The sequence below is a fragment of the Eretmochelys imbricata genome, chromosome 1 (assembly GCF_965152235.1).
Source record: "Eretmochelys imbricata isolate rEreImb1 chromosome 1, rEreImb1.hap1, whole genome shotgun sequence".
Lineage (NCBI taxonomy): Eukaryota > Metazoa > Chordata > Testudines > Cheloniidae > Eretmochelys > Eretmochelys imbricata.
In genome coordinates, this window is record NC_135572.1 from 187,537,138 (window position 1) to 187,559,332 (window position 22,195).

Sequence of the window (22,195 nt, forward strand, 5' to 3'; positions counted from 1 at the left end):
GTATGGCTGCTCTTATAGCACAACGAGGTACTGTTCATTATTTAGAGTTTGTATATCTGTTTCTTGCTTGATAATGTGTATTCTCTCTGCCCTCTTGCAGGAGTGGTGCCACGTGGCTTTCGGTTTCATTGTCAAGCAGCAAGTGAGTATCGGAGGAGGAAAGGGGTGGGATACAGGGTTTGGAAGTTTCACTGTCTTGTGTACACCAGTCCTTTAAACATTTGCCTTGCTTGTGAGAAGTGATGCTTCTCTAAGAACTATGCATCTCGCGTCCAAGAGAGAGACGGGCACTAGAGCAAACTGCCTGAGGGATTTCATAATGCTGTGTCTTCCGTAGACCATAAACTCTTCTTTGTGAATAACTAGTCATTAAAGAACCTCTGACACTTCTAATTAATAATGGTGTCTTACCCAAACGTCCATTGTGGGTAATCATGTTCTGTTGGCTATGATCTGCCCTCCCACACGGAATTCCAGTTAGCTTCAGTATTTCTGTCCTAAACGACTGTGTAACTTCAGTGCATGATGTTTCGTAGCTGTCGTTTCCATCTCTGAGGTGGCTGTCTTTCGATGGTGGGTAAAGCATCTCCCCCGTGTGTGTGCGCATAGCTTGTAAAAAATAAATAAATGGATAAAAAAAATACACTGGAACCTTGTTTTTTCCCCAAACTGGAAGATGCTAATATAAAGTATCATTATTAAAGAGGAACCTCTAGAAATACAAACCTAATACTTCTCCATGCAGCATTGACATACAGCAAGTAAAGTATTCCTACAACCCTGTCGGTTGGCCCTCTGTACTACTTTGACTTCTACTGTATTGTTTTTACCTTTCCCTTATATCACCATTTGAGCAATGTTTATAGATTCCAGTTAGTGGACTTCCTGTCCCTACACACACTGCTAACGGACACAGCTCCTGCCTCCCTTTATCAAAATACTTGGGTAACTCTCTCTTTAAAGCAGCGTAGGGCTCTCACCTCAGATCATCCCAGATCTTTGGGGAAAATAAGTAGGTGCATGTTAAAGGTGAGGTTCTGGTGGGTGCATGAATCTTGCAGATTTTACCTGTGGATGGTAGGTAGGACTGGGAATAGAGAAAGCAGTGCATTTCTTTAAAAAATAAAAAAAAATTTAAAAAATGGACTGCTCATATCCCATTTTTCTCTCTCCTCATTAACCTCTATTAGGTGATGCCACTCACAAGATCCCCATCTCTGGTTTTGAGCTCTCAAATGCTGGTCACCCTGTTGTGTTACGTGAACTTTACACGTTTGTTCAGCCAAACTGCGGCAGATGGCCACCTGTGTACTGCAAGGTAGAATCCAGCCCCGTCCAAGTTAGGGCAGCCCTTCAAAACACACAGTCCTATTGTAGGTGCCCAAAGAAGCCTTTATAGCAGGGGTAGGCAAGCTTTTTGGCCCGAGGGCCACATCTGGATGGGGAAATTGCATGCAGGGCCATGAATGTAGGACTGGTGCAGGAGGGAGTGTGGGAGGGGGTGTAGTGTGCAGGAAGGGGCTCAGGGAAAGGGGTTGGAGTGCAGGAGGGGTGCAGCGTGCTGGAGGGGGCTCAAGGCAGGCTTGCAGGAAGGGGTGCGGAGTGTGGGAGGGGGCTCAGAGCCGGGGGTTGGGGACTCAGGGCAGGGGGTTGGGGTGCAGGAGGGATGCGGGGTGCGGCGGGGGCTCAGGGCAGGGGGTTGGGAGCTCAGGGCAGGAGATTGAGGTACAGGAGGGGTGTGGGGTGCAGGAGGAGGTTGGGGTGCAGGAGGAGGCTCAGGGTTGGGGGTGCAGGAAGGATGTGGGGTGTGGCGGGGGGTTCAGGGCAGGGGGTTGGGGTGCAGGCTCCCTGTCTGCCCTAGCCCCGTGCCTCTCCTGGAAGTGGCTGGCACCATTTCCCTGTGGCCCCTGAGGGGGGCAGAGGGCTGCGCGTGCTGCCTTTGCCTGCGGGTACCTCCCCCGAAGCTCCCATTGGCCGCGGTTCCCTGTTCCTGGCCAATGGGAGCTGCAAGGGGCGGTGCCTGCAGGTGAGGGGCTGCAGGGATGTGGTGCCGGCCACTTCCGGGAGCGGTGCAGGGTCCGCGGCGCCACAGGAGTGGCAATCCTGCAGGCCAGATCCAAAGCCCTGATGGGCCGGATCCGGCCTATGGGCCGTAGTTTGCCCACCCCTGCTTTATAGTATGGGAGGGGAATCTTTGGCCCGCTGCTTAATTTAATCCAGCCTGCGGCAAGTCTCCGTGCCGCGGGCTGGAAGCCCCAAGCCTCAGCGCCCCCCGTGGGGGTGGAGCCGCAAGCACCAGCTCAGCCTGCTGTGCGGGGAAGGCCATTAAAAGTCCGGTCAGCTCCGCGCAGCTCCCGGAAGCGGCTGGCATGTCCCTGCAGCCCTTAGACGCAGGGGCAATCAGGGAAGCTCTGCATGCTGCCCCCCCAGCGCTGGTTCCACAGCTCCCATTGGCTGGGAACTGTGGCCAATGGGAGCTGCGGGGGCGGGCCGCATTCACAGTGCAAAGCCTCCTGGCCATGCCTCCACCTAGGGGCTGGACATGCCAGCTGCTGCTGGGAGCAGAGTAAAGCCAGGGCAGGCAGGGAGCCTGCCTTAGACCCACTGCGCCACCAACCAGGAGCCACCTGAGGTAAGCGCTGCCCGGTCGGAGCCCACAGCCTGAACCCCTAGCCCCAGATTGGAACCCCCTCCCGCACCCTAATTGCCTCCCAGAGTCCGCACCCCCTTCTGTACCCCAATCCCCAGCCCTGAGCCCCCTCTCGCACCCAAACTCCCTCCTGGAGCCTGCACTCTGAACCTCCTCCCGCACCCCACCCCTCTGTCCCAGCCCTGAGCCTCCTCCTGCACTCTAAACCCCTTGGCCCCAGCCCGGAGCCCCCTCCTGCACCCCAAACCTCTCATCCTGAGCCCCACCCCAGAGCCTGCACCCCCAGGCGGAGACCTCTTTTGAGACTCAGGGAGAACTTTCAGGAAGAGTGACAGTGGCTTTGTCCAAGAACTAAAGTAGCTGGAGAAGATGGTTTAGGAATGGCGGGGGGGCAATAATTAAACTCCACTCCATACCTGTAGTTGTGTTCTGGAGCATGTGACAGTGAAACGTTTTTCTCTCCAGTCTGATGATTGGTACAGAGTCAACTGGTGTCTGAAATGGATGGCTAAGGAAGCAGGTGAGAAGAAAATTTTTTAAGACTGCAAGGAGTCTTAGTATCTCAGCAGCGTCTCCTCTGTCCCACCTATATTTGTCAAAGTTTCTGCCATTCCTTCTGCTCTCCTTGACTCGGCCGTCTCTGAATAACAGGCACTGAGAACCAGCTGGAGCTTCTCAGTGTGGAAAACCTGGTGGTGGAACTATACCAGCGGAAACTTGGAAAGGAGCCTTCCAAGACCTGGGTGCGCAACCTGCTGGATGTCTTCATGTGGGATTACTGCAGTAACACTAGGTATGGCATTGGCTTATTTCCTTATTTCCTGAACAGGGAGATGTTATAGTGGTAACTATCTGTTAGCCAGATGCTTTAAACTGTCCCTCAGTGCCCTGCACACATACACCTTTCTTACTTCAGTGTTAGGTTAGCTGAAAACTCTAGTCTCATCATTAAGGCTGGTCCTCTTTGGATCATAGCTCAGATGTGGCTGAAGGAAATGCGCTCTTGGACAGTATGTCTCTGATTTTTCAAGTATAAGCATAAATTTGAAGGCTGTGAAGCAGAGGCTTGTGGGTTTGACTTGAGAGTGGAAAGGGGTGAGGTGAGAATACTTCCATGTGCTTGTGTTTGAAAGAGAGAATCTCAAAATATGAATATCTTTGCTTCTTTGAAGTTCACAAATCCATTAAAATTGCACTAAGAAAAGGTTTGAAAGAATGTTTGCTTCATTAATAATCCATTGAATTATATGTTTTTATTTGTACCCCATAAATTAAAATACAGGAAAATTATCAGAATTATACTTCTGGACTGTACATCCATTTCTGTCTGTCAAAATAGTTTTTGTTTATTTTAATAGAGGTGCTTAGATTAGAAATCAGAGCCAGGTTCTTTTGTTTCATCCATGAAAATCCATTGACTTCACTGGGTTTTCATGGATATATCTGAGCAAAACACCTTATATTTGAATAAGATTCAGTTGTAGTATATTTCTTGCCTTACGTTCATTTTCTGAATGTGTATCATGGACAGCAAAGACAGGCTCCTTAGTTTCACTTTCAGGTTTTCATGCACTAGCACAGTGCTGCAACATCTGGGCTGCAGATGCTGCAGGGGAAGTTTAAAGTGACACTGTTAATTTACTTCTGACATTTTACGTGCTGTTGTTATAGGTAACAACTAAGACTGTAAACTTTATAACTCTAAGATTATAGGAGAGAAATATCTGTCTGGTTTTGAGAGTTTTTGATGGCACTCTGTATAGTCAGTGTCACTGTTTCCTTTGTATAGTCGTTTCCACCTGTTTGTGTGAGTCATTTACACACCAACAGGAAAAAGAAACTGTCCTTAAAAAATAAAAGGGGCGGGGGGGGGAGAGAAACAGGTATAGTACCAAAAAACTACTTTTAAGTCTTTGAAATTAAAAAGACTTCAAGTGGATGGTTTTCCTTAAATTCCACTCTTCTTTTCTTTTTTAAGAAGAAAGAGAAAATGTCTATGAGGTTTTATAAAACTACAACCTGTTAGCTTGGGTCCCTAAGTTTACATTTAGTTATGTGACATGGTCCCTTTTTAAAATTTAACCTATGTTACTTTTGGGCACCAAGACTGTGCCAGGAGTTTTCTAGGTCTGATTTTAATTACACTGACTAGGAGGAAGGGAGGTTAGCATCAGCCAACAGGTTTCTAATCCAACTAGATTAATTATATCCATCTAAATTAAGGGTGTAGTTTTGTTTCTATTATGAACTCAGAAGAATTTCAATCTGCACTTAGGTGCAAGTGGCATGAAGAGAATGATATCCTGTTCTGCGCTTTAGCATCCTGCAAGAAAACTGCGTGAGTACTGTGAAGGGGATATGTCTGATATGTTGCAGACAATCCTTAGCTTCTGTACTCTCTAGCCCTGTGCATCTGGCTTCTCTACTCCTCTGAGGAAAGTTGTTCCCAAGTTGTCTTTTTCTAATGGCTTCCTTATCTCTGTAGGTATTTCTTCGTTAGTGTCTCTTATTCTTTTCTGTAATCTGAATATTAGCAACATGATCATAATATAATGTTACCCCATGGTATCAGTGCCTGCATAGACGGAGTTTGACTTCTATATTTGTGGGAGGCAAAGGGCTTAATACTATTAATAGATATAGGTCTAACTTCTGGATTTATCAATTGTTAGTGGTACTTAAATTAGTGTATTTGAAATCGCAAATACAGTTTACATTCAGTATTTAATCACCCTTAATGTTTTGTTTTGACTTAATTATTTGCCACATTTACAAGCTGCCACTTTAAAAATTAACATTTACATAAAAACAAATTCTTGACTAAACAGAAATAAGTACTTTCATGTAACTATGAATTATGTCTCCCTGGTTTTAGAGATACGTAAATGTGCAATGCACACATCAAACAAATCCATTGGTAAAGCCTGTCCCCTTTGCCCACCTGCCTAAGCACATTCCACTCACATTTAACTTTTCCTGTTCACTCTATCACTCACCTGGGCTTGACACAGTCAATGCAGTAACTGCGCAGACCCTTGGGAAGCAGCTCAGATCTTGTGTTCATTCGCTACAATGTTAGCGGCGCTGATTAGAAAGTGGCTCCGATGTCTAGATGCCTGTGTTTCTGGTTCAAGTCTCTTATTGTATAGGCTAGTAAAATTGAAAAGGCCCCAAGCTGGAGCTATGCTGTGAGGCATCAAGAACTGCTCTCCTGCCTTCCCCTTGCGCAGCCCAGGTGGGAATACCGACCGGGAAGCACCAAGGCCCTCGCGTCACCGTTCGCCACCCCAGATGTTCCTCCGTGCCCCCTAGGAGGCTGGGGGTGGGGGCAAGTAGCAACACCAGGCGCCCTGTGTGTCCAGCTCAGTTTCCCCACCTGGGCTGTGCTGAGAGGCATCAGGAGCTGCTCTCCTGCCCTCCCCTTACACAGCTCACATGGGGAAACTGACCTGGATGCACAGAGCGCCTGGTGTCACCACTTGCACCCTCTTCCTCCCCGTCCCCACCCAAACATTTCTCCGCAGGGAGGAAGCAGGGCCAAATAGAAAGGCGCTGTGCTTTTTGGAAGTAAAAGTAGGGGTAATTTAGGCAAATATCTATTTAAATAATTGCATTATCTCCCCAACAATTGGATATAGTAGCAGTCTTCCTGTTCAAACTGATTTAATAATGCAGTGCACCGTTAAACAGTCATGTTTCATCCTGGGTGATGGGGGCAGTGATTCTTGTAGCTTCATGTATAATTTTTAAAGAAGATTGGCCTTTTTCTGGATGAAAGGATGATGATAGGATGTAGTCCTCATATCTCACCTTCCCTCCCCCCACCTCAAAGTATTGGTGATAGCAGCTATTCCTTCTGTATGTCTTTCACTGTAAAGAGGGGTGGGGCTATGCTGCCTTTGTATATAAGAAATACAGTACAGAATTCTTATCAGAACTCTTTTTTTTCCTTTGCTCAATGTAGTTATTGCATCAGTAACACTCTTGCAGGCGTGTATGGAGTCTCGCTCACAACAGCTCACCTACCTCTGCAAGACTATGAGTCCAGCAACAACATAAATCCCAAGATGGTGGTACTGGATGCTGGACGTTTCCAGGTCATCTTCTTTGAATTTGTGCTGAATTATTTAGGCTGCTATGACTGCTCTTTTCCTGAAGGGGGCCTGGTTTCTTCCTGGGGCAGTGGAGTTGACCTTCCAGTGTCAGATTGGCTATATTCACTTTTACAGCCGGTGACATCCTTGTTCATAATGCACAACGGATATTTGGAAAGCCAACCAGGAAAGTTCTCCACTAGCTGACTAGACATCTTTCTGAAGTTTGTCCCAACCCTTTGCTACAAAAGCTCTGATCTGACTATGAGGTCCTCCAAAATATGCCGGCACAAATGATTCTTCTAGAATAAGAGGCAGGGAGAATTAACCTGTTTAAATCCTATGCAAATAGGCAGCCAGATATTCTGTCTTGCCTAAATCTTTACCCAGCACCCTTGGGTATCGTGAGTAGGTGTGGTGGATGCTATGTGAAAGAGAACACTTGTCTGTTCTGAAAAGGGGGTTTGAATTTTTTCTGCTACAGAAGCTGAGGACTCAGAATCCTGGTTGTAATCGATACTTCAGTTCTCCAGTTCAGAAACAAGGTGCTGCCTCTTCTGCTGGTGAGTTTGAGACTTTCAGATTTGGGAAAGGAAAGAATGAGAATTAAGGTCTTTATCAGATGACTGTGGCGCTGTCCTCCTCTGCCCACCTCGTCTCTGGATACAGTAAATGGCCAGATCGTCACAATACCTCCCTTGGGTGGTACAGCTTCAGCTCATTCATGTATACAGTTGTAGATTTGATTGAACTCCTAATGTCTACCTTAACCAGATGAGCCAGTGACAGTTTTACTGGAAAGAATTCCCAGAGCCAAAAAGGACTCCTCCAATTCATTGTGTTCAACACTCCTCGTGTGCTGTTACCTCCAGCTTCCTGCAGCTCTTCTTTCTCTCAGCATACACCAGGGTTGAGAGAGGACTTCCTGTGGGTATTTGGGGTAGGGTTGTCTTCCCAACACATCCTGTTGTATAAAAAGTACAGTACATACAAACTCAATGAATACTTGTTGCAATGTGACTTCCATTATAAACTGGACTCCTTGAAAGTCTGCCTTTTGGGGGCTAAAACATTGTTTAGTTGGTCAGAGCCCAAAGATAACATTTATTTTATGGAAAATGCATCTGCTCAGGTACTTCTGAGTTAAGTGAGCAAGGGAAACAGATCTTCTTCCTAAGCCACAAAGTATGACATTTGCACAAGGGTATCTGAAATGTCAGATCATGGCTAGTCTTCAGTGAGGGCTAGTAGCTGTGAGTTTGCAAGAAAAACAATTTAAATAGTCTTTGTTTAAAATCTTTTTTAGTTCATATACAGTCTTGCTACATTTCAAGTTGCAGTATTGTGGAGTTGGAGCAAACACTCTTTACTTAGCTCACAAAGAAGGGATTTCTTTAAACTTTTTTGGTTATTTTTATTAAATCAGTAAAAGAAAAGCAAAACAACTGAGAACTTTTCCTTTTTATAAATACTCTTGGCAGTATTAACCCACATGTACAGCATGTACTGTGCCAAATTCTGCTCTAGCTCCGTATAACCCCACTAAAGGCAGTGGTTTGCTTGGAGCAACAGGCAGTGGACCAGTTGCCGCTTTTCAAGTTCAATAGCTGTGTGCAATGTGGGTGGACTGATATTGCTAGGAGAACCTAACTCTTGCCTTTCCAGGCTCTCTGTCCTTAAATGCTCAATTTTAAGATTGCTCTGATGAAGATTTACATTTAACTTGTAACTTTACACAAACGCTCAGACATCTGAATACCTCATAGAAAATGTGAAAGGGCAAAAAGCTTCCATCAAACTAAGTTTCCATACCAACCTAAAGAATCCTATTAGCAGCAAGATAGTTGTCAATAGCATGTTGCAGCTTGGGTCTGCACCCAGGATGAAAGCTGCCGTTCACTCCTCCCTCAGATCTGGTTTGTCAGCTATCTGCAAACTCTAGCAGACATCACTGTCTCAGCACTCTGTTCACACTTTTAAGGCTGGTTTCCTTTACATCCATAAGGGCTAGAGAATTAGGCTTTGTGTACCTCATTTGCCCTGTTTCCAGCCAGTGATGTGGCTGCATTGATGCAAACCCCTAGTGTAGATGGGATAAACTAGGACTTGCTGTGTTGCAATTTACCACTGATTGAAACTAGAATAGACCAGTACCCATTAGGGATTTGAATAAGGGCAGTCAAAACAATGACTAGAATTGATTCAATCCTTTGTGTAGACCAGGCTGGAGTGGGGAGGGATTTTAAATGAAAATTTAGATTCTGGAGCACAGGATGGCAAACAACAGGGAAAAATACCAGTTCTTTGAGCTGCCTAATCCAACCCCTGCACTAAAACCATAAACTAAAAGTCCTGAGCTTTTTCCAGAGGGACGTCAATGATGAACTTGGTGTACATTGAGAACAGCATTTCAAAGTCCAAGACTCTGCCTCTTGGTTAGGTCAATCAAACGGTGCAGCCCCACTAGTTTGCAGCTGAAGCAAGGGGACATAGGACAGCAGATCTCTTGAGTTATGAATGTTTTAAATGCTGATTGACTTACAAAATGTACTGGTTAATTTCATAGGTGAACATCCCTCTGGAGTGATGTCGCCATATAGAACAAGCACCATGCGAGGAAGAGGAATCACTCGCTTGCTGGAGAGTGTCTCCAGACTTTCCAAGTCCTCCAGCAACTGAAAGCCCACCCGGCCTCCTAACCTTACCAGGAGAACTGCACATCCTGCTCTTCCCTATTCCCATGGTAGTCTGGGACTTCACCAGATTGCCGTTGCTTTGTCTGACCCTGTATGCAAAACCCTAAAATACATTCCCCTTCCCTTGACCCAGTGTAACGGTTCCCTTAGAATAATGACAGACCCATTGACTGGAGGGAATTTTTCTTTCAATTAGAAGAAAATCCTGGTTTTATCTATAGAACTACTTATTTTGAAGGGAACTGGCAACTTCTTGCTCTCTTGACTAAATGCAGTCTTTTGGCTTTTCTTTCGTTAGGTAATGGGAGGAGAAGTGCAAGAAAGAGAGGGTGATGGTCAGTAACTGCATGTTAAACATTCTTCTGGTGGTTAATGTAGCATTAAACATGTTGTTTGAATGATTTAGTTCTTTAATCTCCCTCTCTCCGTCTTTTCTTTCCGACCTCCACCCCTCTGTTAGATGTTGGCAGACAGTCGTCTCCACATATAGCCATATAACAGGGCTCGGCAACCTTTGGCCTGCAGCCTGCCAGGGTAAGCCCCCGGCAGGTCGGGTCAGTTTGTTTACCTGCCACGTCCACAGGTTTCACCGTTCACTGCTCCAGGCCAATGGGGGCTGCGGGAAGTGGTGGCCAGCACGTCCCTCGGCCCGCGCTGCTTCCCGCAGCCCCCATTGGCCAGGGACGGCGAACTGTGGCAAGTGGGAGCTGCGATTGGCCGAACCTGTGGATGCGGCAGGTAACCAAACCAGCCCACCAAGGGGTAGCCCTGGCAGGCCGCATGCCAAAGGTTGCTGATCCCTGCCACATAAAATAACATGAGGCTGGGAGGCATTCTAGTGCTGAAAGACTGGGTGGGAGTGTCTCAAAGGGGTACTGCCTTAAATTCTTCATGAGTGGAGGGATGGATTGAATAGTTGAGTTGGATTGAATAGTTGAGTTGGGGAAGTAAATAGACTAAAATACTTGGTGGTAGAAAATCTTCCTTTTGTCTTATAGTTACTGTGAAAATATGGTAGGAGTCCTGTTCATGGTCTGTTGGGCATTGACAATATGCCAGGGCGACAGGGGTCTTGGCTTTTCTGTGTAGCTGTGCTGGCAAATACTGGTGTTACAAACTGTATCGTCAGCTCCTCAAATCTTGAGGTTCATAACAATGTAGTATAACCTCTCTTTTCAAAGGAATCCCAAACCCATTAGTCTGTTGTACATGTCTGCAGGCACAATTTCAGACTCCTAGCAAGGCTGGAGTGACTGCCAACTATTAATATTTTGGACTTCCTGTAAGAATGAGAGTAAATGTGGAAACTGGGATGCTTTATCACATTTTGCTGGAGAATTGGATGCCAAACCTCTGGGGGGGAAGGTGTCTTAGCAGTTTCCTGAAAAGTTGTCTGTCTTCTGTAAATTATTTTTTTTAATCTTGCATTTTGAGGCAGTTGCCTGTGGAAATAAACAAGTTATTTTTTTTTCCTTTAAGTTCATCTGAGCTGCTTCACAGTTTACTCCAACTGAAGTTGCCAGTATGTGCTAATTCCATAGCAATTAATGGTGATGTTACAAAATGGATTGCGTCCCTAGTAGGAAGCAAAATGCAGATGAGTTAGCTCATTCCATCACGCACTTAAGAAATCTTTAATGTGCTTACCCTTATAAGGAGCTTAGATACCACGGTGATAAGTGCGGGATGAGTGCCTGGCTAGGTATTGTTTCATCTGGAAATTAACTTCAATTGTATGGAGGCTATCCCTCCAATGCACCAGATCCCTGAACTGCCTTGATACCGCCTACCTGGCAGACCAGCCTATTTGCCCGTGAAGCTTCCTCGGATGATTCCAAAGTCCATGACTCCTTCCGTAGAGGCCTCCCTTCCATTTGACTAGTCTCCCTGTTTCCAGTATTAGTGGTGAACTTTCACCAGGTAGGAGACCAGAAAGCCTTTGAAACTGAGTTTTTGGCAGTGAAGTATCTGGAAATATTTGATGTGATCATTGTGAAGAAGAAACAAGACACCAGTCATCGGTAGGTGACGCTAAAGGTTTGTGTCTCTTCAGAAAACTTGAAGTGGTGATTACATTGTAGTTACGCTGGTCCAGATGTTTTTTAATGAAGACAAGCCTTTAGGCTAAGATTATACTTATGAACACCACTGCTCCTCCCCTTCTCCCTCAATTCACTCAAAAATTTTGATAATCGTTTGGCTGTTTTGAGAATTGAAAGTTGCAATAAAGATGTGTTTTGGTTTTGATTGTTGCTCATGCAGAAGACAGTGTATTTCTCTTTATTTAAAAAAAATCAAACTTTCTTGGTTCATAGCATCGGTTATAGCAAGCCCACAAATTAAAGCAATGAGTAACACTAATGTGCTTATTGGCATGACATCTAGATGCTGTGACAGCTGAGATGTGGCTGCACAAAAAAAACAAAAATTCAGAGTTAAGATTCTCACAAGTCTGCTTCTCTGCATCTTTGTGTTACAATAGTATACGAATTATACAGTATACATGTATACACCATAGGTAGTGGACTGTAAACTCAAGACAGTGACTGTTTTATTGTAGTGTCCAGCAAAATGAGCTGCTACTGTAATACAAATATTAAAATGCATGTCTTTAACAGTGTTTTACACTTAAGATGGATATAGTACACTTTCCTTACTACTGTACATGTGTTGTGTAAAGGAGGATCCTGTTAATAGATGTGAGAGGATGTCGTGAATGGTCCCATTACATCTGGAGCTCTGATTTCCTTGCTTCCCTCTAGCTTGAAATTTCAGCTTTTCAAATTTGACTCTTGCATTTATGTGATGGGGGAAGGTAGTTGTGTCAACTAAACCACAATCAGTATGCTTTTTATTTAAAAAAACTATGCTGAAGGTCACCATTATATATAGTCTGCTAATGCACAGACTATTGTAATTGTAAGAAGCAGCAGGTCTTTATGAACTTTCAGTCATCTTCTCATGGAAATGTATTGGGGAAATAAAGAACAAGGCAAAGGGAATATAACATCTAGGAAAAGTTTGAGTGCTAAAACCTGACTGCTTTAAACGTTGTTCTTCACCATGTGTAAAGTACATGCTTAATATTGTGTGGGCGTGTGGATGTTCAGCCTCTACACAAATTAAACTGTCTAAGTGTCTCCCCTCCAAAAACCACCTTTAATTAACTTCTTTAGTCAGACCTGACTCATTGCCCTCCTGCTAATATGGGTTGTCACTTGGCTCAGTCTAGTGACACTGATGGGTAAAAATCACCGTCATTTAAGCTAAGGCTGTATCAAAGAATTTACTCTACCAGAATAAGTTGCTTAGTCAAGTGTTAGAGTAGCAGCCATGTTAGTCTGTATCTGCAAAAAGAACAGGAGTACTTGTGGCACCTTAGAGACTAACAAATTTATTTGAGCATAAGCTTTTGTGGGCTACAGCCCACTTCATCGGATGCATGCAGTGGAAAATATAGTAGGAAGATTTTATATACACAGAGAATATGAAACAATGGGTGTTACCATACACACTATAACGAGAGTAATCAATTAAGGTGAGCTATTACCAGCAGGAAAGGAAAAAAAAACTTTTGTAGTGATAATCAAGATGCGCCATTTCCAGCAGTTGACAAGAACGTGTGAGGAACAGTATGGGGGGGGGAGTAAACATGGGGAAATAGTTTTACTTTGTGTAATGACACATCCACTCCCAGTCTTTATTCAAGCCTAATGTAAAGGTGTCCAGTTTGCAAATTAATTCCAATTCAGCAGTCTCTCATTGGAGTCTGTTTTTGTAATTTTTTTGTTGTAATATTGTGACTTTTAGGTCTGTAATCAAGTGACCAGAGAGATTGAAGTGTTCTCCGACTGGTCCTCAGCCTGGACCAGTCCACACAAGAGATCCACTTCCTGGACACTACAGTGCTAATATGCAATGGTCACATAAACACCACCCTATACCGGAAACCTACTGACCATTATACTTACCTACATACCTCCAGCTTTCATCCAGACCACACCATATGATCCATTGTCTATAGCCAAGCTCTACTATACAACTGCATTTGCTCCAACCCCTCAGACAGAGACAAATACTTACACAATCTCTCTCAGGTGTTCTTACAACTACAATACCCACCTGCTGAAGTGAAGAAACAGATTGACAGAGCCAGAAGAGTACCCAGAAGTCACCTACTACAGGACAGGCCAACAAAGAAAGTAACAGAACGCCACTAGCCGTCACCTTCAGCCCCCAACTAAAACCTCTCCAGCGCATCATCAAGGATCTACAACCTATCCTGAAGGACGACCCATCACTCTCACAGATCTTGGGAGACAGGCCAGTCCTTGCTTACAGACAGCCCCCCAACCTGAAGCAAATACCAGCAGCCACACACCACACAACAAAAACACTAACCCAGGAACCTATCCTTGCAACAAAGCCCGGTGCCAACTGTGCCCACATACCTATTTAGGGAACACCATCATAGGGCCTAATCACATCAGCCACACTATCAGAGGCTCGTTCACCTGCACATCTACCAATGTGATATATTCCAGCAATGCCCCCTCTGCCGTGTATATTGGCCAAACCGGACAGTCTCTATGTAAAAGAATAAATGGACACAAATCAGATGTCAAGAATTATAACATTCAAAAACCAGTCCAAGAACACTTCAATCTCTCTGGTCACTTGATTACAGACCTAAAAGTCGCAATATTACAACAAAAAAAGTAAAACTATTTCTCCATGTTTATTTCCCCCCCCAACACTGTTCCTTACACGTTCTTGTCAACTGCTGGAAATGGCCCATCTTGATTATCACTACAAAAGGTTTTTTTTCCTCTGCTGGTAATAGCTCACCTTAACTGATCACTCTTGTTACAGTTTGTATGGTAACACCCATTGTTTCATGTTCTCTGTGTATATAAAATCTTCCTACTGTATTTTCCACTGCATGCATCCGATGAAGTGGGCTGTAGACCGCGAAAGCTTATGCTCTAATAAATGTTAGTCTCTAAGGTGCCACAAGTCCTAATGTTCTTTTAGTGAAGTATGACATTGCCCTCTGCTTGCCCATACAGAGGTATTGGCCAGAGAAACTACTATTGTCTGAGAGTTATGAAAATAGAGTGAATGGTGCCTAGTTAAAGTGTAACTTTACAGTGGTTGATATGATGGGCACTTACATTAGCAATCAAGGCATCTTCGAAAGAACTTGAAAGGAAAAGTAAAAGTGGCTGCTGTTTTAAAAGAAAGCATGTTCTTGTAGTAAATGGGAGAAATTGCCCTTGTACAGGGGAAGTTAATGCTCTATTCTGGTAACGTCTGAATGTTGCTCAAACACATTTTTGACTTGTCCACCCACTCTTACCAATAAGCTTTGAAAGAGAAATCACAGTAGAAGTTCCCCTGGGTCACTTCCTTCCTCCCCTCAGCTTCAGGCCAGGAGGTCTTTGTACTATGCAATAACGTGACGGATGTCTCGCATACTCTTGGTGTAGATGTAGCAGGTTTTGATGAGTCAAGTTTGTTGAAATGTTACTTTGTAACACTTTACTAACAGATAATGGGGCACATCATAGAACCACAGTGAAACAACTGGCAAAACATTTCCAAAACAGATGCGACAAACTAGTTTTGCAAAATTTGTATGTAAAGATGATAGTTTGTATACACGTCCATCCACTTGTAGGCCACTGGACTTTATGTAGGATATTTTGTATTCAGTCGATAGGGTGCAGCCATACTACTGCTATAGTTCTGATCTGATATGCATAAGTGTGGAGGAGGCAGTGGTAGTGCAAATTTTCCTTACACAGCCCTTCTAGTATATCTTGATCTATCCTAAATGAACTACCTTTTAGAATGAAAGGAATTTGTCTCCATAGTTTGTCCACTCTCTGGCTTTTTCGAGGAGACTGCTAATCCCACTGTAGGTGCACATGGGCCTCATGTACGTGATTATGAGAATCTTTTGAACAGCAGGGTCCACTGGGGCTGCATAAGCGCCCTATGCCGCCTCATGCTCCCATGCCAGTGCATGAAGGGTGGAACAGCTGCGACCCTCACTCAGTTCCCTCTTACCACCCACAGCAGCAACGTAGAATGTAACAAGTGCCCTCTATTCTCAGCTACTACTGTCCTGAGGCTTCAAAACCGGTCTCAAAAAATTGTGAAGAACTTTACCTTCTCCACTCCTTTAAATTGGTTGTTTCTGAAAAAAAGAACTACTACTCTTAGGTAACCCCTTCCCATCCCCGGCTCTTACACTCTTCCACATAGTGGGGTAAGGAACTTTGTGCCAGCCACCAGACGTCATGGTGGACTCTAAGCTGTCAGGGTTCAAACTCTGCCCATCCTGTGATGGGCTCATCTCCCTTAAGAACAGGAAAAGTTGATGCCTGTTTTGTTTGGGGGAGAGGGACATCCCAGACAAGTGCTCTGTGTGCCAGACTTTCTCCTTGAGGACTTGCAAATCTGGGGATGCTCAGGTTACATCTGGTAGAGACATGAGACTTCTCATAAACATCCTGGATCTCAGAGACATCAGGTCAGCCAGTATGGTGTTCCTACTGTCCTCCAAAATTCCACAGTACAGATGATGATAGCATAAACAGATAAACATGATAGACAGATGATTGATAGATAAACAACGAATCGTCAGCTCAGCACTCCTGTCTTTGGAAGCCATCAAGCTCTGGACATGGGGCTGCCAACATGGAGTAATCCCAATGGCTCTTCACCTCCTGGGAGTCAACAGTGACCTGGCAGACTTCCTGAACAATCAATGACCAATCATGAGTGCTCCCTGCTGAGATCCATCATAGACCCAATGCTCCTTCTGTGGAGGATTGCCGTGACAGACCTGTTTGCCACCAAAGACAAGTCCAAGTGTTGTTTAGTTTTGAGCCCAAGATCGTTACTAGATGCCTTCCTTCTGCAGTAGAACAGAAGCCTCCTCTATGGCTTTTTGCTGACTCATCTGATCCCTAGGGTGATATCCGAAGTCAAACGAGACCAAGCCATCCATGATCATTGTCATAGCTTCCTCCTGGCCGAGGCAGTTTTAGACTTGTTACTGAAGTCCATTCACTTATTCAGGTCCCACCCTGCTGAGACCTGATTTCAGAGCACTGTGGTCAGATACTTCATCCAAACCCACAGTCACTACATCCGACAGCCTGGATGTTGGCTAGTTGAATACCTCAGACAGGGACTGTTCTTGACAAGTCCAGGAAGACCTTGCCCAAAAAGATTTACTTGACAAAATGGAGGAGGTTCTCAATATTGGTGACCCCAACATAGCTTGGATCCTTGGCAGGCTGTGATGCTGAAGATCCTCAATTATTTGCTGTGCCCTGGCTTTTCATTCAGCTCCGTTAAGGTCCCCCTTACGTGATCTCAGCTTGCTATCTGCCTGTACTGTTGTGCTTGGTCTCTCACCCAACAATATTGAAGTTCCTTAAGGATCTTGATATACTTATCAATCAGTCAGAGAACCTACTCTCGCATGGGACCTCAACATTGTCCTCTTGACACGCACCCTTCCAGCATCTGTCAGAATGGTCCTTATTTCATTTTACTCTGAAGACGAAGATGGTCTTCTTCGTAACTGTTGCTTCAGCTAGGACAATGGATGATCTCCAAGCATTTATGGCCGACCCCCTCTATACCATATGTTCACAGGGACAAAGTGTTACTGAAACCTCTCCCTAAGTTCATCCCCAACATGATCTCAGAGTTTTTTCTGAATCAGTCAGTTTACCTGCTTGTTTTCTTCTCAGAACCCCACTCAACACCAGGAGAGAAGTTTTACAAGCTGGATGTTTCCAGAGTCTTACTGTGCTGTATTGACAGAACAAAACTGTTCAGGCTGTCTCCCCATTTGTTTCTCTCTCATTCCGAAGTCCAAACCCTCTTATCACAAAGGACATCAAAGTGGATAATGCAGTGTAGCTCAGAGTGTTACCACTTGGTGTACTCCTTTTACGTTAAGGCTTAAGTAACATCCTCCCCCTGCTTCAGAAACGTGCCAGTTTTTGAAATCTGCCAAGTGGCAACACAGAATAGTAACTCATTGAATTTTGTCAAACATTATGCAATGGACTTAACTACCAGGGCAGGTGACAAGTTTAGAAGAGCAGTACTACAATCAAATTATTGCTCAATGGATAAAGCTAAAACACTTCATTCTCCCTATTTAGAGGGGATACAGCTGCTGGTTGTATTTGGTGGGATCCAGACTGGCACATACTTGAAGAAAAAAGAACTGTTACTTTCCCTATAGTAACTATGAAGCATCAAGGTGTTTGTAATCAGTGTGGATCCCACAATCTGTACTCCAGCACTGCTTCTCATAGTCAGCTGTCATGGGCTTCTGTGAGGGAACTGAGGGAGGGTTGTGGCCACTTTGCCCTTTATGTCCTCACACAGGAGCACAAGGAAGCAGAGATGTGTGTGTAGCATGGATCATAGAATCATAGAATATCAGGGTTGGAAGGGACCTCAGGAGGTCATCTAGTCCAACCCCCTGCTCAAAGCTAAATCATCCCCACCAGGGCTTTGTCAAGCCTGACCTTAAAAACTCCTAAGGAAGGAGATTCCACCACCTCCCTAGGTAACGCATTCCAGTGTTTCACCACCCTCCTAGTGAAAAAGTTTTCCTAATATCCAACCTAAACCTCCCCCACTGCAACTTGAGACCATAAGTCCTCGTTCTGTCATCCGCTACCACTGAGAACAGTCTAGCGCCATCCTCTTTGGACCCCCTTTCAGGTAATTGAAAGCAGCTATCAAATCCCCCCTCATTCTTCTCTTCTGCAGACTAAACAATCCAGTTCCCTCAGCCTCTCCTCATAAGTCATGTGTTCCAGTCCCCTAATCATTTTTGTTGCCCTTTGCTGGACGCTTTCCAATTTTTCCACATCCTTCTTGTAGTGTGGGGCCCAAAACTGGACACAGTACTCCGGATGAGGCCTCACCAATGTCGAATAGAGGGGAACGATCCTGTCTCTCGATCTGCTGGCAATGCCCCTACTTATAAATCCCAAAATGCCATTGGCCTTCTTGGCAACAACGGCACACTGTTGACTCATATCCAACTTCTCGTCCACTGTAACCCCTAGGTTCTTTTCTGCAGAACTGCTGCCTAGCCATTCGGTCCCTAGTCTGTAGCGGTGCATGGGATTCTTCCGTCCTAAGTGCAGAACTCTGCACTTGTCCTTGTTGAACCTCATCAGATTTCTTTTGGCCCAATCCTCTAATTTGTCTAGGTCCCTCTGTTTCCTATCCCTACCCTCCAGCGTATCTACCTCTCCTCCCAGTTTAGTGTCATCTGCAAACTTGCTGAGGGTGCAATCCACACCATCCTCCAGATCATTAATGAAGATACTGAAGAAAACCGGCCCGAGGACCGACCGTTGGGGCACTCCACTTGATACCGGCTGCCAACTAGACATGGAGCCATTGATCACTACCCGTTGAGCCCAACAATGCAGCCAACTTTCTATCCACCTTATCGTCCATTCATCCAGCCCATATATCTTTAACTTACTGGCAAGAATACTGTGGGAGACCACGTCAAAAGCTTTGCTAAAGTCAAGAAACAACACGTCCACTGCTTTCCCCTCATCCACAGAACCAGTTATCTCGTCATAGAAGGCAATTAGATGAGTCAGGCAAGCCTTTCCCTTGGTGAACCCATGCTGACTGTTCCTGATCACTTTCCTCTCCTCTAAGTGCTTCAGAATTGATTCCTTGAGGACCTGCTCCATGATTTTTCCAGGGACTGAGGTGAGGCTGCCTGGCCTGTAGTTCCCAGGATCCTCCTCCTCCCCTTTTTTAAAGATGGGCACTACATTAGCCTTTTTCCAGTCGTCCGGGACCTCCCGCCATGAGTTTTCAAAGATAATGGCCAATGGCTCTGCAATCACATCCACCAACTCCTTTAGCACTCTCAGATGCAGCGCATCCGGCCCTCTGAACTTGTGCTTGTCCAGCTTTTCTAAATAGTCCCGAACCACTTCTTTCTTCACAGAGGGCTGGTCACCTCCTCCCCATGCTGTGCTGCCCAGTGCAGCAGTCTGGGAGCTGACCTTGTTCGTGAAGACAGAGGCAAAAAAAGCATTGTGCACATTAGCTTTTTCCACATCCTCTGTCACTAGGTTGCCTCCGTCATTCAGTAAGGGGCCCACACTTTTCTTGACTTTCTTCTTGTTGCTAACGTACCTGAAGAAACCCTTCTTGTTACTCTTAACATCTCTTGCTAGCTGCAACTCCAGGTGTGATTTGGCCTTCCTGATTTCACTCCTGCATGCCCGAGCAATATTTTTATACTCTTCCCTGGTCATTTGTCCAATCTTCCACTTCTTGTAAGCTTCTTTTTTGTGTTTAAGATCAGCAAGGATTTCACTGTTAAGCCAAGCTGGTCACCTGCCATATTTACTATTCTTTCTACACATCAGGATGGTTTGTCCCTGTAACCTCAATAAGGATTCTTTAAAATACAGCCAGCTCTCCTGGACTCCTTTCATCCTCATGTTATTCTCCCAGGGGATCCTGCCCATCAGATCCCTGAGTTTGTCAAAGTCTGCTTTTCTGAAGTCCAGGGTCTGTATTCTGCTGCTCTCCTTTCTTCCCTGTGTCAGGATCCTGAACTCGACCATCTCATGGTCACTGCCTCCAGGTTCCCATCCACTTTTGCTTCCCCTACTAATTCTTCTCGGTTTGTGAGCAGCAGGTCAAGAAGAGCTCTGCCCCTAGTTGGTTCTTCCAGCACTTGCACCAGGAAATTGTCCCCTACACTTTCCAAAAACTTCCTGGATTGTCTGTGCACCGCTGTATTGCTCTCCCAGCAGATATCAGGGTGATTGAAGTCTCCCATGAGAACCAGAGCCTACGATCTAGTAACTTCCATTAGTTGCTGGAAGAAAACCTCATCCACCTCATCCCCCTGGTCCGGGGGTCTATAGCAGACTCCCACCATGACATCACTCTTGTTGCTCACGCTTCTAAACTTAATCCAGAGACACTCAGGTTTTCTGCAGTTTCATACCAGAGCTCTGAGCAGTCATACTGCTCTCTTACATACAATGCAACTCCCCCACCTTTTCTGTCCTGCTTGTCCTTCCTGAACGGTTTATATCCATCCATGACAGTCCTCCAGTCATGTGAGTTATCCCACCAAGTCTCTGTTATTCCAATTGCATCATAATTCTTTGACTGTGCCAGGACTTCCAGTTCTCCCTGCTTGTTTCCCAGGCTTCTTGCATTTGTGTACAGGCACTTGAGATAACTTTCTGTTTGTCCTGCTTTCATAGTATGAGGCAGGAGCCCTCCCCTTTCGCGTTCTCCTGTTCGTGCTTCCTCCTGGTATCCCACGTCCCCACTTACCTCAGGGCTTTGGTCTCCTTCCCCCCGGTGAACCTAGTTTAAAGCCCTCCTCACTAGGTTAGCCAACCTGCTTGCGAAGATGCTCTTCCCTCTCTTCGTTAGGTGGAGCCCGTCTCTGCCTAGCACTCCTCCTTCTTGGAACACCATCCTATGGTCAAAGAATCTGAAGCCTTCTCTCTGACACCACCTGCGTAGCCATTTGTTGACTTCCACGATTCAACGGTCTCTACCCAGGCCTTTTCCTTCTATGGGATGGACATGGCTATTCAAAAGATTCCAGGCTTGTGCACATGAAAACCCTGTGCTCCTAGAGCAGAGGATACGCACTCACAGCAGCCTCTCAAAAAACCACAGTTACTGGAGGGCGACATTTTTACTGCCCCCACTTCCAGAATCAAACCAAAAGTGAAATGTTTCATCTCCCATGGTGGCTAATCCCCTGCCCTATCCCTAAGTGTGACCTTTCCACAAAAATAAGGAGTTTGGAGCAGTTAGATTACCGTATGTGCATGAAATTGAGCTTTTTTAATTTTTAGTCAAGGTACATAACTGACAGGCATAGAAATGGTTTTGTCAGCTGAATAAAAGTTTTCCATCCTGTATGTGCAAGCTGAAGGTGCAGTGTAATGGGGCTGAGAGAATGAAAGAGGAATGAAGATATTATCTAGACTTGGATCCCTGCATAGTCTCCCCTCCCTCCGCCCAAACCCATCCTGAAGTAGGCTGCTAATTTTTAATAAAGTAGCTTAATATAACTAAAAAAGCAGTGAATGCTATTATTAGTCCAACCCCATATTATCTCTGTTCCCTCACTTTTTCTTAGTTCTATCTTTGAAACTCTGGCAAGCTGCTGTAATTACCACTTTCAAATGATTCTCCAGCCCCCCACAGAACAGGTGAAAAGTAGACAGGGAGATTACTTCCAAATTCCCTTATGTGGGGACATGCACATGTGGTGTTAGTCCTGATGCACCCTGAATTAGCTTTGGTGGTTTGATCACCATACTCTGAGCTTCCTCAGAAGATAGTACAGCAGTGTCTATTTCCTAGAACAGATGTATGAGTAAATAGAACAGTAGTGCTGTTACTATAGCAACCAGCATTGTGAAGTAATAATGCTAACCCTTCTGCAGCTGGCCAGTTCTGAAGAGACCACCACTCACCCTGGACTTGGTCATTCAGGGCTCCCTCCATTCCACACACCCCCTCCGAAACAGATCTGCGGTGTTGTGCTGGATTTCAGGGAGGGTCTCCAGCAGCAGGACAGGACTTCTGCCAGGAACAAGTCCTGCCTACCACTGGAAAGCCCTTTTTGATTCCTGGCATGTACTCCTAATATGACTCAACTTCCTGTTGATGATCTTCAGTCTGAGTCT

The 22,195-nt window shown here is 45.2% G+C and overlaps 1 protein-coding gene across 3 annotated transcripts in view; it reads left to right on the forward strand.

Moving 5' to 3' along the window:
- The window catches only part of MAEL (maelstrom spermatogenic transposon silencer), a 114,984-nt gene extending 104,960 nt beyond the window's left edge, over positions 1-10,024 (forward strand). For all 3 annotated transcript variants that reach the window (XM_077820268.1, XM_077820276.1, XM_077820261.1), the window contains 8 exons: positions 101-142; positions 1,191-1,318; positions 3,116-3,170; positions 3,302-3,443; positions 4,926-4,988; positions 6,615-6,747; positions 7,229-7,307; positions 9,311-10,024. In XM_077820268.1, the coding sequence (XP_077676394.1) occupies positions 101-142; positions 1,191-1,318; positions 3,116-3,170; positions 3,302-3,443; positions 4,926-4,988; positions 6,615-6,747; positions 7,229-7,307; positions 9,311-9,423 (755 nt within the window). In that variant the 3' untranslated portion in view covers positions 9,424-10,024. The remainder of the gene's footprint in view (positions 1-100; positions 143-1,190; positions 1,319-3,115; positions 3,171-3,301; positions 3,444-4,925; positions 4,989-6,614; positions 6,748-7,228; positions 7,308-9,310) is intronic.
- The last annotated feature ends 12,171 nt before the right edge of the window (positions 10,025-22,195 follow it).